Raw genomic sequence first — 15,674 nt, forward strand, 5'->3', positions numbered from 1 at the left:
GCCCCGCCCCCAAACCAGGCAACCTTGGGCTCCCTCACCCTGTCCACCCGGTGCTCCCAAGCCAGAGCGGGGTGTGGGGACCCCACCCTTCCACTGATGAAATGAGAGAGGGGGTGGGGTCATGTGGACAGGCAGGAGGCAGGGCTGGCATCAGAGGAGGTGATGCCCAAGTTCAGGTGTGAGCTGGACAGAGGTGAGCACGTACATGCTCCCCGAAGAGTGGTGGGAAGAAAAGCAACACGCCACAAACATGGAAACCCCACACATGGGGGCCCACGCATGGCAGGTACAGGCAGGCTGTACCCAAGCCCAGATAGCAGGCTCAGCACTAGCTTGTCCTGGGCGCAGCCCGAGCTCCCCGCGGACACTGGTCCTTACCTCCGTCTGTGCCTTGGGGTCCCCAGCCTTGGCCTTCTCCAGGACTTCCTCAAAGGGCGTGTCCACATCTCCCTTTGCAGGTCCTTTAACACAGGAAAGCAAGCAGACGGACTGTCACCATGCTGGTCCTTATCGCTTGTTGGAGGACGAGAGGGGCTGGCAGAAACGGGCTTCAGCCCCGAGTCAGGAGCATGAGAGCAGGTGTGGAGAGGGCCTGCCAGGATGCTCCTTCCGTTGCTGCACAGCCAGGGAACAGGGACCGCAAAGCTGCTGAGGGGTTCCAGGAAGGAACCCCTGTTCCAGGCACAAGGACAGAGCGGGGCACAGACCAATAACCACTTTCGCCCCTGGGGTTCACTGCAGCCAGAGCAGCTGATCTCAGGCTTGAACAGGGCTCTAGAAAGATGCAAGAGATGGAATGAAAGCCCCTGAGGTTCTTTATTTAATGATTTAAAGAACCTGCACCCCAATGCCAAGCATCCCAATAAACAAACCAAATCTATGTTTTCCAAGACAGTCATCTACACACGATTGACTTTGGGAGGTCATAATCACAGTACATACATTTTGAAATATACACATATATATTTGCACAACCAACTTTGCATGTGGCTCTGCAGTGAAATGTACCACTTCAGTGGCTCAGAAATCCCACCGCGGGGACACTCAGGGCCTCTGGGCCTCTCCTCTCCATCGGACCTTTAGATTATGCCCAGACTCCCTAATTTTATAAAACAATGCCACAAACCAGTCTGTGCGTGTATTTTTATTTGGGGGGCACTTTCCTGGCGTGGGTTCTTCAGGTGAATTACTTGATCCAAGGGTCCAAATATCACATACCTCGTGCACTATTTACTTCATAAAACGTTATCTTAAGTTATAAAAGCATCATGTAACTTCACTGATTTCACTATAACCTCTCCTGCAGTGTGTAGCATAACAAAAAGTTGTGTTTTTTTTTAATCACTTTTCACCAGTCCCTTTTTCCGGTTTAAGCAACCAATACAGGAGGCCTCTGCCCGACACCACACCTGGCCTCCACCCATGGTCACCTCCCATCTTAGCAGGTGCTTATCTGGGGTTAACAGACTCTTGATCTCTAATTCAGGGAAATAAGAGCAGTCCCTAGGAACAGTGCTGGATATCTAGCTATCCCAACCCATCTCTCCAGACCTTTCCCAGGACCAGCTCCATCCACCAGGCTCAGAGTTAGCCCCTGTGTGCAGGGTGCCCGGTCGGGAGGCAGCAGGGCAGGGGCCTACAGTGACACAGCTCTGAAGTTCAAAGGCAGAGTGGCCGCGTCCAGTTTGGGGCACACAGGAGTGGGAGCAGGTGGCTGGGGATGGCTCAAAGGGGAAGCAGGTGGCTGGGGATGGCTCAAAGGGGAAGATTCTTCCTGAGACTCACAGGCCCCTGTGCTGCACCCCTCTTGGTGGATGGCTTGCAAACATGATGATACCCGTCCCGCTGTGGAGTTCCCCCTGCTGAGCTTCTTCACCGAGGTCCTGGGACCTCACTTGGCCTGGGCCCAGGACATCCACCCCAGCCCTGGCCCCGGACCTCAGTGCTTCTTAAGTCATCAAGATCAGCTCTCCCTTCTGGCTGCTGTCACGCTCTCTGCCGGCCCTGGAATGCACTCTCCGGCCAAGGGCTCAGGCTAAGAGAACAAAGAGAAGGGCAGGGAAGGAGGGTGTGCAGGGTTAGAGAAATCCGACCCGAGTGTGAATCTTTAGCACTCTGAGCCTCAGGAGTGAAAGAACATTGCTACCCTATCGGTAAACTGGAGAAGGGAATGGCAAACCACTTTAGCATTCTTGCCTGGAAAATTCCATGGACAGAGGAGCCCGGCGGACTACAGTCCATGGGGTCACAGTCAGATACAACTGAGTGATGGAGCGTCTATCAGTAAACAAAGGATGTGGCAGACCCTCCTATCATGCACTCTGGGGAGACACAGGATGAGAAAGCACAGGATACTGACCTCAGAGAGCTGAGGGGCAGATCAAAGGAATGATTTCCGTGAGCCCAGACTCTTGCATCTACCCCGTACACAGAAAAGCACTAAATTCCCTGACTCAAGATATCTGGTTTTCTTTAACAGTAATCTACTGATGTTCCGACTACCTGGTCTTTGTTGCAAAAACCCCTGTGTATCCTGGCTCCTCCCCTGTCTCTTGGGAGCAGTATTTCAGAGCAATCTGAGATCTGAGAGGCTGTGTTCCAGGGTTAAGTCTTCAATTTTGTCCACCAAATAAAATGTAATTCTCAACTTTTAGGTTGTGCCCTTTTTTTTTTTTCTTCAGTTGACAGCATCAAAGTGCTGTGTGACTGTGCGAGACTCATGTCCAATCCCATCGTCAATATCCAGCCAGTAGGACTGTTAATGAAGAATGGGACACTTGAGATTAGATGCCTGGTCCAGAGTTGGGTGTTCTCAAGGTGTGTCTGCTTCCCCTCTCCATGCCCTACCTCTCTCTGCTGACCCCAGGGCCTCCCTGGCTCACTGAGGCCACGTGTCCTAGTTCAACACCAGGTACCTCCTGCGAGTTCACAGCTCTTTTCCTGACCAACTGAATTTGCAAGTCCAAGGTCATGGAAGATTCAAGTGTAGACCTATTGGCTAAAAAGATTATTCTGTCCATGATTAATTTTCCACAGAAGTTATTCATGGCCTAACATTTTGTCATGAAATGAAAGGAGGGCCCTGGAAATTGTCCCCTCCCCCGGCACAGCCCATCTCCGCGTTCCTGCATCTCTCACGGTCCCACAGGCCTTTAATGGAGACGATCTGTGTCCAGCAGGTCTGGCCCATCTCCATGCCCTGGGCAGGACACAAATCAGCAAATGCTGAACAGACAGGGGGATGAATGGATGGGGGACCGACAAGGAAGGGTCTCCAGCTCTGTCTCCCCAAATACTCGCATGGCGCCTGGAACACGTGTGGCCCAGAGATTGAACTGCCAAGCTCACCTTCCTGATCTGAACAGGTTCTAAGTAGAAATGGACAAGGATGAGTACTGAGCAAGTCAAATGCTCCCATTCTTCAGGACCACCCCGGGTCCCTGGGCTGGGGAGCCTCAGGCATCTCCTCCCAGCAGCCCTGAGGGCTCTGCCAGCCCCTTGATCCCTATCAAGTTCTCCTGGAGCCAGCTGGGAGCAAGAGAGAGAAACTGGCTTCCAGTTTCACCCGGCCGCTGCAATCTAGATTGGCTGGAGCGCATTGTTTAAATTGCTGAATGCACGCCAAAGGCTCTGAGAAGAGCACAATCTGAAACACGCAGTGAGCAACTTTGTTGCTCCCGTCTCTCGGGGCTGCTGCCCTTCTACATCACTGGCCCTGGGGCAAAGCCTTGGCCTCCTAGAGTCCCTGGTCCTCTCCTGATGCCCGCCGCGTGGGCTGAGCTGAGGGAAAGGTGACAAGAACCCAAGGGCATCCCGTGTGTCCTTCTCATCACTGTGGGTAGCTGGGTCACCCTGCGCCAGGGGTGCCCCATCAGCCTTCGAGATGCTAACCCTGGTTCTCATGAATACACAGGAAGGACAAGCCTTGTGACCCCGCCTCTTCCAGGGGCCTGGCTGAGCTCTAAGGCGGGGGTCCCAGCCGGGAGGTCCCAGCTTCCTACAGGCCCGAGCGGGGGTCATGGACCTTGCCCCTCATCACTCACCCAGCAGACATTTACCGAGCACCCGCCCTGGACCGGTCTGGATGCCGGGAGCCAAGGGCACTGAGCAGAAAGAGGTAGGAACCCCAGCTCTCTCTACCCAGCCAGGGTGCCAGCGATGACAGCCACAGTCCACAAGTGGAATCTATGGAGGTACCAGGAGTCATCAATCCTGATGGGAGAGGCTTTTTGGAGGAGGTGACGCCCAAGACTTGAAATGCAAAGAGGAGGGGAAAGGTGAGGGATGAAGGGCATATTGTCGAGTTTCCTGAGATCTGAGGAAGCCACCAGACCTGAGAGAGCCTCACTGCCCCAGCCATCTGTCCTCACAACAGGTCATCCTAGAGTGAGGGGGTCACAGGGATGCTACAGCAACCAGACAGATCAGGGCTTCCATCAGAGTCAGGATAAATAATCCGGGTACAGAGCTCCTGAGATCATCGAGCCAGCACCTCCACTGGACAAGGAGAAACTGAGTGTTTATGGCTGTGACTTGTCCCCAGGGCAGCAGGGACTCAGCGCTTTGCATCCACCTCCTCACCCCATCATATCCCGGCCTTCCTCTCACCTCCCGGCCTTCCTCGGGGCCCATTCCCTCTGTCCAGCTCTGAATCCCACTGTGAAACTGCCTGCCCACCCCCCAGGCCCACCTGATGACTCCAGCCAGAGGCCTGGAATCAGTCTAGCTCTCCTGAAGCCCAGTCCACCCACCGCCCTGCATCACGCTGGCCTCAGCTCCCACGGTTGTCCAAGGTCATCTCCATGTAACAGAAATCACGCTGCTCATCTCATTTAAAGGCTTTAATGCTCCCCAGAACACCCATTCTCCATACCCTGACCCTCGAGGCCCTACTTGAGACTGTCTGACCTCTTGACCCCACGTCCAACCGCTGCCCAGAGCCATCACCCGTGGAGCCCTCATGCCCTGTGTGTCTTGCACTGTTTGGGCCTCCCCTCACTGACCCGGGGTCTCCCTCCTAGAGGTGGGCCCTGCCTGCCCTGCCCACCATCTCCTGCACCCACTGGGCAGGCCCTCAGATAACACCAGGGTGAATGCCTCCTGGCAAACGGAACCCACCAGGGGTTCCAGACACCATTCCTGTCTGCAGCCCTGTGGCCACCTAAGCGAGTGCCAGCCCCACGCTCAGAACTGGAGGCCTTGTGGACCTGGCACTCCTGAGGGCCTGTGAACCCTGCGAGGTTAGCAGAGAGGGCGCCTCGTCCTCCATGGCCCCTGCCTGGTGCCCCCCACAGAGGACAGAGTTACTTGGTTCTTCTGTCTCTCCCTTCCCTTGAGCCTTCACCCCCCACGAGTCTGAAGACCAGCCTGGGCCATCCCTGCTGTGCTGGTACACAGGGCGTTGCTCTGAGCCGCAATGCAGGAGGCAGGCCCAGGGCCCTGGGGCACTCCAGAGCTCCATCTGTGGTCACCGCTGCCACCAGAGGCCATCACGGTGGCTGAGCACAGACTCGCAGACTGTGTTCCATCTCAACTTGACCTCTCACCAGCTGGTGGCCTGGGGTCCTCTACTTAACCCCTGATGCATGCTCCTTGGAAGAAAAGCTATGACCAACCTAGACAGCATATTAAAAAGCAGAGACATTACTTTGTCAACAAAAGTCCATCTAGTCAAGGCTATATTTTTTCAAGTAGTCATGTATGAATGTGAGAGTTGGACTATAAAGAAAACTAAGTGCTGAAGAATTGATGCTTTTGAACTGTGGTGTTGGGAGAAGACTCCTGAGAGTCTCTTGGACTGCAAGGAGATCCAACCAGTCCATCCTAAAGGGAATCAGTCCCAAATATTCATCGGAAGGACTGATGATGAATCTGAAACTCCAATACTTCGGCCATCTGATGCGAAGAACTGACTCATTTGAAAAGACCCTGATGCTGGGAAAGATTGAAGGCCAGAGGAGAAGGGGACGACAGAGGATGAGATGGTTGGATGGCATCACTGACTCAATGGACATGAGTAGACTCCAGGAGTTGGTGATGGACAGGGAGGCCTGGCGTGCTGCAGCCTGTGGGGTCACAAAGAGTCGGACACAACTGAGCGACTGAACTGAACTGAACTGGACGTGGCTGGAGAAGTGAGTTAACATAGACAAGGACCACAAGTGAGGCCTAGCCTGGAAGGTGCTATGCCATCTTCCTCTTGGAAGTACTTACTGGTACTTGACTGATGCTCAGCAGAACTTTGCTAGATGGACAGGGGAGTTAATGAAAACTAACCCCAATCCCTCCCTGGGTGGATGATCTCTGAGCTGTGCAGGGCTGGCAGGGCGGGGTCTGCTGTGTTCCATTCAGCAATGGTGACAGCACAAAGGAAAGGGACGCAGCACAGCCCAGACATGTGGGGTTGGGAGCCCGAGGCCACCAACCTGCCCAGAACTTGCTCAGTACTCTCCACCCCTCCCCTCGGGGACAGAAGCCAATGGAGACCACATCTGCTTCCCGACTCTCCTTATCTGAAACTGGCAGTCTTGACTCGGTCTGTCCCCGGAGGCTGTTTTGCTTCACCCAGATTGAAACCAAGCATTTTTCCAGCCCTGGTCTCCACGCCCTGCGGCTGCGGGGTGGTGTTTGTGGCTGGACCAAGATTCCGGATCAGGCCTGGGTCTGCCCAAAGGCCTTGGAGACAAAGCAGAGATCTCTGAAGGAGATGTGGAGCTCAGAAGGGCCCAGTGGGTATGTTTCTGGGGTAAGGTAGGCATTAGTCCAGCACAATTACACAGGGGAGCACAGGCTTGGTTCACCCTCCAGAGTGCGGAGATCCCTGCAGCTCTGCTGGGGGCAGGGGGCCTTATGGGACAGGAGACTGGGGGAGATCCCTGCAGCTCTGCTGGGGGCAGGGGGCCTTATGGGACAGGAGACTGGGGGAGATCCCTGCACCCATCATCACTCAGTGCTGGTCACTCTGGCAAGTCAGGGGCTTGGTTTCCTGGTCTCTAAATGGAGACAGGGACAGAGCCTTTCTCTCGGGCTGCCGTAAGGGGTCACGTAAAGCCTCTGGGTCCACAGGGCACCTGGCAGGGGCCTCTGCACAGAGTAGGGGTGGTGCTGAGCTGGGGGTGGTCACCTCAGGCAGCCAGCTTCTCAAGGGGAAAACAAAACAACAAGGCTGGGTGAGCAGGAGAAGGGTGGGGTGGGGGCTGAGACCCCGTTAACTCATACAGAGCACCTGGGGGAGAGGACCCTGTGACCACAAAAGTCACGGCATCTTGCCTTGTGGTGGTGCAAGACGCGAGAAAGCACATGCACACGTGCGCACACACACACGTGCACACACACACACACGCACAGTCTGCAGCACAAGCCTCCCAGGAGGAGAAAAGAGCCTGACACTCACACGAAGTCGCTGCATGCGGACACACGGGGCCCGAAGCCTAGGTTAAGGCCGGTCACCCAAGAGGGACTGGGTGGGGCCCTAAAACTGGACGGATGCCTCAACGCACATGGCGACGCCCCAGGAGGGTCCTGAAGAGGAAGGGGAGGAGGGGAGGAGGCTTGATGACACCCACGCAGCACATCGGGTTCTGTAGCTCAGGGCACGGACCCCTTCCCCCACAGCACCACACAGGTACCTAAGGGACCAGGGGCCTTGACTCAGCACCACATCCCACGTGCCGGGCTGATGAGCACGAGGTCCCAGCACGCAGGCTCCACGTGGCTGCTCTGACTTCACAGAAACAGTCTCAGAGAGGCGTCTCGACTCCCTGGGAAGGGCACACAGCTCAAGGTCAATAGCCCAGCCAAGCATCCCACCCCGGCTGTCTCGGCCCTTCCTGTACCACCTCGTGCTCCGGATGCTCCATACGTAAACAGCTCGTATGGAGAGACGCATGCTCTGGCGTCCCGGCCGGGGTGGGCAGGAAATCAGCACTGGCGCCAAACCAGACAGCGGTTTTCAAACTGCAGACGTCGACCCAGAAGGTCACAGAACCAACTGACCTGCCCAAAGCAGCATTTGTTTGCACATAAAAGCAAGAGCGTGGAGACTTACCAGACAGCCAGGCACACTGTAAAGGCAAGTATTGTTTTGGAACTTTCCATCCCCACTGCGTGTGCGTGTGCGTGTGTGTGTGCATGCAGGCACGTGGGCGTGGGCCAGGTTATGACTACGGTACATGTATTTCTTACTGTGGGCAGAGGTCAGAAAGCCCAACAGGCGGTGAGCCACGAAGAGAAGCCGCGGGGCTTTCACCACCCCTGGAGCTCGTGTCCCCAGTGGGCTCTGTTTTGATCGCTGTACCTACAGTGAAAGCCAAGGCCCCTATTTCACAGGGTTGGTCACTGTGAGTATAAGACAGACATACTGAGAAGCACCGCGTGAGTTATTAGAAAAAGCAACATTGATGCCAGCTATGTTCTCCCCAAACATCACAGCCGGAGACCCAGGCATCCTTGCTTTTATGAAACTCACAGCAAGGCTTGAGGCTTTTTTCACCTACAACAGCCCCCGAAGCGCAAAGGAGCCTTTCACGGCAGCTCCTGTTAGGCCCGCTGCCTGGTCCTGCTCACTCCTGCTGTAGCTCAATCACAAGCCTGACACACAAGCATAACCACTCCGACCCTTCCATCCTTCCTTCCACCCCACCACCTGGGAGGTCCCGGGCTCTCTCCAGGCCAAGCCCACCCAAGGCGAGGTCAGTTCTTCCCTCTGGCCCTTGCCCGGGCTGTGCTCTCTCCCCCACAGGCTCCAACTTGCTCAGGCATCCTCTCTTCCCAAGGCAGGCCTCCAGCTCCCTCCCCAGCCCAGTACCAGGGCCACCTCTGTGCTCCCCAGGTCCCGTGTTTCCAGGAGATTGTGGACTCTTCAGAGGCAGGGCTCACCTATGCCACCGATGGCCACTCAGGGCTGGCACCAGGCCGTGCTCAGTGAGCAGCAGGTGGACTGACCAAACCCTGGTGACCCTCCCCCAATGTCAATGGCACAACAACCAGTGGTCCCAGCCCACCCGGGGCCTCACACTGTCTCATCTCGGCCCCTGAGAAGTGCTTCCTGGGACAGACTGGAAACCTGAGGGGGGCGCCCAAGAGTGGACTGGGGTTTGGGGCCATCCTTGGCCGCCGGGCCTGGGCATGGTGGATGGTGGTCCAGAGGGCAGTGGGGACCTGGGCCAGGGGCCCAGGTGAATTCTAGGGTGTCAGCTGGCCTCCAAGGGGAGTGGCCACGGGGGGCCCCCAGACCAGGCACAGCAACCTGACCAAATGGCCACTTGAGGAGTGGCCATGGTGGACAAGGGATGATGACGTGGGCCGCCCCGAGTGCTGGGGGGGACCAGAGGGGAGCCTGCCTCCCGCCACCTCCCACCACACAGCGCCTGGTGCAGACCACCTGCCAAGTCCCTGAGCAGGTGGGAGCTAGTGCATTCGATGATAAATAATGGAAGGAAACATGACATCTGCTGCAGCCCAAGTCTATGAACTTGGGAGCAGATCCTGCTGGGAGGTGGGAGTCGACAGGCCTGGGTGGAGTGGTTGGGCCCGACTTCAGGGGACAGCCGCCCGTGGAAGGAACCTTGCAGGGGCATGTGGCCCACATGCCAAGACCTGGGTGTCCATGCTGCCCACAGAACACCCCCCGGGGAGGACAGTCCGGCATCCCGGGCCCGCCCCTTACCTGTTCCATCCATCCTCTCTCGGCTCCTGGCCCGTGAGGCCTGGGGCATGGCCGGGGCAGCTGGGTCTCTCACATCTGATCCAGGTCCAACTTGGGGTCCAGGAGCGGGGGGCGCCCCACTGAACTCCTGCTCCACCGAGGTGGTGGCGTTGAGCCGTGAGCGGGCCTGGGGCTGCGGTGGCGGCGGAAGCTGGGGGCCAGAGGAGCTCGGAGGAGAGGCGCTGGAAGCCATCCTGATGCGAGAAAAACCAGGGGGTCAAATACACGAGGCCAGCCAGGCCCAGGCTGCCCTGGCCCCTAGCTTTTGGTTGAGAGACGGGACGGCAAAGGGAAATGGAAGGGCGCTGCCCAGCATTCCACGTGATCTCACTCAATCTCACGATAGCCCCCGCAAAGACACTCCCATTTTACAGATGAGGAAGTTGAGGGAGGAAACTTGCTCAAGGCCCGCTGGCCTGGCAGGTCCCACAGCAGCCATGAGCTGGACCCTCAGTCTCCAGGACTTGAGTCCCGGGCCTCGGGTGTGCTCATCTGAGAAATGGAGATGCGGCAGGTCGGGAGGATTCAGTGAGATGGTCCACATGGAGCCCTGGGGACAGAATCTGGCTGCACTGGAATGAAGCTGGTCTCCCAGTCTGTCCACCCAAAATCTGTGCAGGGGACCTTATTTGGAAGACAGGGTACTTTGCAGATGTAATCAAGAATCTTGACAAGAGAGCATCCTGGCTTAGGGTGGGCCCTAATCAAGGACTGGGGTCCTTATAAGAGGGTAACACACAGACAGAGAAGAGGATGCCATGTAGAGGAGGGGGCAGAGATGGGAGACGTGGCTGCAGGCCCAGAGACACCAACAACACCCGAAGTCAGGAAAGACGAGGAAGGACTCTCCCGCAGAGCCCCCCGGGACAACCAACCCCGCCAACATCCTGATCGTGGACCTGTGCCTCCAGAGCTGTGAGACAAAGTTTCTGCTGTTTAAAGCCACCAAGTTTCTGTCAATTTCTCCTTAGAGCCCTAGGAAACGAATACACTGGCACAAAGTGGAAGTTTAAAATAAACTTGAGAGGGGCTTCCCTGGTGGTCCAGTGGCTAAAACTCTTGAGCTCCCAATGCAGGGGTCCAGGTTCGATCCCTGGTCAGGGAATTCGATCCTACATTCCGCAACGAAATTATCCTGCATGCCTCAGTGAAGACCTGGTACAGCTAAATAAATGAATAATAAAATATTAAAAAAAAAAATAAACATGAGAAGCAGAGGGAGGGAGGGAAAGGGGGAGAGGAAGAGGGGTGGAAGACAGGTGTGGGGGGAACACAGCCCCTGGAGCAGGATGTGGTCAGGCCTGGCCAACTCCAAAGCCCCCACACCAGGCTTGAACCCCAGGACACAACTCGGCGAGCCTGACGGCACCGGATATGAGCCCACGCTAGACGTGGGTGATGGAAACCGGGGGGCTGGTGTGTCGGAACCGATGACTGGAACAGACTGGCAAGCAAAGAGATCCGATGACCAACAGGGGCAAAGGGCTCAATTAGTCAATACTGTTGTTTAGCAACAAGGCGAAAATCACCACTGACACAACTGAGGGAGACCACGAGCCCCAGACTGCGGGACTGAGAGCTCCAGGCCTTCCCCAGCCCCGGGACCCCAGGCCGGGGCCCTGGGGAGCGGGGACGGGCTTCCGTGGACACAGACACTGAAGCAGATAGGACCGCGTGCACCGAGCGGGCTGTCCGCAAGGATCCCACGGCCCCCACCCCAGGCTCAAGGCCACGTCCACCCTCTTCATTGAGATGAGGAAATGAGAGCAGAGCAGGGAAAGGCCAGGGGTGAGGAATCCAGCTCCCAAACTAACCCACCACAGCCACTGTGCTGCCAGTTCTGGGGTCCTGAGCGGGTCACATTCCTCTCTGCCCCTCAGTTTCCTCGACTGTAAATGGGGGTACTGTGAGGACTACATGAGATCAGAGACCAAAAGGGCCAGGCTCCCAGGTATCCAAAGTGTCCAGCTCCGGCTCCCCCGAGCCTGCAGGAGTGGGTACTTGAAGCGTGCCTGGAGACCGCCGTCACCAGAAGAGTCAGAGGAGGCTCCAGAGATCAGACCTGCATTCGCCAAAGGACCCTGGAGATTTCAATCTGGGCACGACTCCCTTGGAGGGACCGAGCCCTTATTTTAAAACATCCCCTTGGCTGTGAACCAAAAGCTTGTCAAGCCACACAGATCTCTGCTTGGAAACCAACGCAGTGCTCAATGCTGTTCCCAAACGCCAGGCTTCCGGGAACCAAACTAAGAGGCAACTTTTGTGAAATCCATCATCTGAACAGACGGGCAGGCAGGCCCCGTGGGCGGGCGGCCAGCTGGGGTTGGGGGGGCGCGGGGAAAGTCAGCTGCGGATTCGGCAGACAGAACCCAGCTGTGCAGGTCCCCGGCTGATCCGAGACAAACCACAGGAGTCACGTCTGACCTCACCATCTCCTGTGGCTCCCACTGCCCAGGAATCAAGTGCTACCTTCCTGGAGTGGCAGAGGGCAGCTGGCCTTCGGAGAGCTGACTTATACCAGGGATCCTCTGTCACTACTAACAACGCAACAAGCATGTCTGGAACGTGCCCTTCTCAGCAATTTCCACCGATTTCTCCTAGGGGTGCGGGTGGGGGTGGCTGGCCCGGGAGGAGCGTCCTGGTGTTACCCGGCTGTGGTGGATGGTGAGATAACCTGTCCTTCCATGCTCACCCGCTTTCACAGACAGCAACCTCAGCTCCAGAAAGGTGAGATCCCTACCTAAGGCCTCGTAACTCAGAGTCTTGGAGCTAGAATTCAAAACCACAGAGCCTCTCATTCAGAAAGACCTTGTTTCTGAAAAAGAGGCCTCTCAAAATCTGTCCACCTGCCTCTGCTATCCAATCCCCACCATGCTTTCTCTTCCTCTGTCACTCACTCCCAAATCTGCAGTTCTGTGACCCCCACGCCTTAGCTCTCAAAGTGCCCCCAAGACTTGGAAGTGCCCTCTCCGCCGGGACCAATCCAACACGTCGTTCAAGTCAAGGGCCCAACTCGCCCCCTTCTGGGAGTTTCCCAGCTGCCTCTGCCCCGAGTCCTGTCTCCATCACCTGCTCTCAGGGAACCACACAGCACCCAAGGCATGTCTCCTGGAGAGCCCTCTTCTGCCAGGTGGACAAGAAGGACTCACACCTGTCTGTCTCCCCATCTATGAGGAAGGATGGGTCAGGAGGGACAGCACCATCCCTCACCAGTAGGACACAATTTTTCCACCAAAAGCCAACACAGGGAGTGAATGTCCGTTCTACCTTTCTTTAATAGCTACTTAGGGCTTCCCTCAGAGAAGGCAATGGCACCCCACTCCAGTACTCTTGCCTGGAGAATCCCAGGGACGGGGGAGCCTGGTGGGCTGCCATCTATGGGGTCACACAGAGTCGGGCATGACTGAAGTGACTTAGCAGCAGCAGCAGGGCTTCCCTGGTGGCTTAGTGGTAAAGAACCCACCTGCCAATGCGAGAGACCCAAGAGATGCGGGTTCAATCCCTGGTTTGGGAAGATCCCCTAGAAGAGAAAATGAAAACCCACTCCAGTATTCTTGCCTGAAAAATCTGATAGAAAAGAGGAGCTTAGCGGGCTACAGTGTATGGGGTTGAAGAGAGGCGGACAACTGAGCGACTGAGCACGTAACCTCACAAGGCCTCAGTTTCCCCATCTGTAAAGAGGGAATAATGCCTCCAGTGAAGGGGTGCTCTGGGGTGTAAGGGTGTGAAGAAAGAGAAAGCAGTCTGCAAACTATCAATCATTAAAAAAAAAAAAAAGGCCATTTCTCTCAAGTGCAAAACAAAGGCACATTCAGTTGAGAGACACCTTATAATAGAAATTTCAGAACAGGTAGCTTCTGGCTGGCCTCTTGGGCTAAGTATCATGCATGTCACATTACAATCACAACGAAACTTTTAAAGTGAAATCTCTAGTTAGTGAGAATGGACGAACAGAGGAGGATTAATTTTCAGATTTCCTGAGAGTCGGCCAAACCCTTTACGGATCAAAGGCCTTGTTACTTAAAAACAAACAAAATGACCCATTGCCATGGATGGGTCACAGAGAAGACTACAGATGCTCTCCTGGTGGAGGGACCCACAGTGGTGTCTGGTCCTTCCTTCTCTGACAGTCTTCTTTCCGGCATCTCATTCACTCAGAATCCCTGCTTCCGTGCTTTGCAAGGTACATCTGAGGCAGTCTGGCCTGGGGGAAGGAGCCCTGGCTGGAGAAGAGCTGGCCCCATCTCGCTCTGTGACCAAAGAAAGCAGGTCCCTCCCTCCGGCCCAGCCCGGCATCCTGAATCTCAACCACAGAACAGAGCATCAGCATTGCACTCCGCCCCGCCTCCAAGGCTCCTCCAATGACTACAAGGAGGGGCAGTCAATCCCGACCGCCACCCCACGGTCAGAGCGGAGGCTTGGAACCTGTCATTGTGTCAGATCCAGAGTGGCTGGCATTCTTTCCACATGAGCACCCAGGCATAATTTTACCCCAGCAAAACACAAAAACGCCAGCAACCACAGAGCTCGGTTGAGGGTCTGCCACCCCTGCAAGGGGGCTGCTGGGACCACATAACTACTGACAGGTGGAGAATGGCAGCATGTGGACTTCAGCCCAAGCTCTCTGCTGCTGCTGCTAAGTCGCTTCAGTCGTGTCTGGCTCTGTGCGATCCCATAGACGGCAGCCCACCAGGCTCCTCCGTCCATGGGATTCTCCAGGCAAGAGTACGGGGAGTGGGTTGCCATTGCCCTCTCCCAAGCTCTCTAACCCTTGCTTATAAGGGCCAAGCCCACTTGGCTCTCGACCCCCAGGGGACCACCCACCTCTGAAACAAGCCCTCAGGGGAAGACTCAAAGACATTCACGTGCTCTGATGCCAGCTACAGGGGAATAACCTGGGATGCCCACTGTTTCACACCCACCCCACATCCACACCCATCTGCGGACCTCCATGTCTCTGCTCCTACAGGACGCCTCTCAGGTGTGTCCATCATACATTCCAGCGCCATCCAGAGAGGGCAGGTGTGAAACTCACAGCCCCTCTAGATGCTGCTACACTACACAGCCATTAGCCACAACTTGTGTAAGAATATTTAAAGGTAAGGACGTGTTTGTATAACTCTGTTGAGCAGGATTTATAGCAACATTGAGATACTGCCCTGAGTCTATTTAGATGAAAACAAAATGCATCTGCAGAAAAAGATGGAAGAAAATGCCCCCCCTCCAACAGACAGCAATAGTGTCTACGTCTGGGTGAAGAGGGTAGGTGTGTGCTCAGGCGTTCAGTCACGTCTGGCTCTTTGTGACCTCACGGACTGCAGCTTGCCATGCTCCTTTGTCCATGGGATATCCCAGGCAAGAATACTGGAGTGGGTTGTCATTTCCTCCTCCAGGAGATCTTCCCAATCCAGGGATCGAACCTGTCTCCTGTGTCTCCTGCATTGGCAGGCAGATTCTTTATACCACTGAGCCACTGAAGTAGTTTTATTTTATTCTTTTTTCTAAATATGCTCCCCTAATTTTCTATAATGAATGTGAAGGTTTCTGGAATTACAACAAAATGTTAATTCTGAAACCCATCTGTGACTGAGCCCAAAGCTAGAGGGTCCAGGGGTTCTCAGGGTCTGGGATGTCTGCTCTGGCCTGGACAGCCCAGCCGCCTGGCACGAGGCTGCTCAAGACAAGGGCACAAAGCCCTTGGAGACTCCCAGGTACCTATTTTTGTCCCAGAGTCTTAAGGGCCAAACCAAGGAACATTCCAGCTCTACCAATGTGCCAAGTTCACAGGACTAAGGGGGAATCAGGCTGGGGATGCTCCCACCTGGCCAGGGTGGGTCAGTGGGCATGGACTGTGGGCTGATTCTGTGCCCGGCCTGTGCTGGGCCTCCCCACCCCACTGAGGATCCCACAGGGCCAGCCTTTGCAAACTCGCAAACTCGTCCGGATGGGAAGGATGACACCCAAACAA

At 55.7% G+C, this 15,674-nt stretch overlaps 1 protein-coding gene and 1 long non-coding RNA gene across 3 annotated transcripts in view; one reads left to right on the plus strand and one right to left on the minus strand.

The window, feature by feature from the left end:
- WFS1 (wolframin ER transmembrane glycoprotein) overlaps positions 1-15,674 on the minus strand; it is a 31,777-nt gene that overhangs the window by 13,900 nt on the left and 2,203 nt on the right. The window contains exons 2-3 of the mRNA XM_061420772.1: positions 9,668-9,900; positions 379-461 (exon numbers count right to left, since the gene is read on the minus strand). Coding sequence (XP_061276756.1) covers positions 379-461; positions 9,668-9,899 — 315 coding nt within the window. The 5' untranslated portion in view covers position 9,900. The remainder of the gene's footprint in view (positions 1-378; positions 462-9,667; positions 9,901-15,674) is intronic.
- On the plus strand, positions 6,379-8,046 carry LOC133249827 (uncharacterized). Of its 2 annotated transcripts, none has more exons than XR_009737111.1 (2): positions 6,379-6,750; positions 7,615-8,046. It is a non-coding gene; the product is annotated as an uncharacterized LOC133249827 (long non-coding RNA). The 2 variants fall into 2 exon arrangements; XR_009737112.1 differs by having other exon boundaries at positions 6,379-6,745.

This window comes from Bos javanicus, chromosome 6 (assembly GCF_032452875.1).
Source record: "Bos javanicus breed banteng chromosome 6, ARS-OSU_banteng_1.0, whole genome shotgun sequence".
NCBI lineage: Eukaryota > Metazoa > Chordata > Mammalia > Artiodactyla > Bovidae > Bos > Bos javanicus.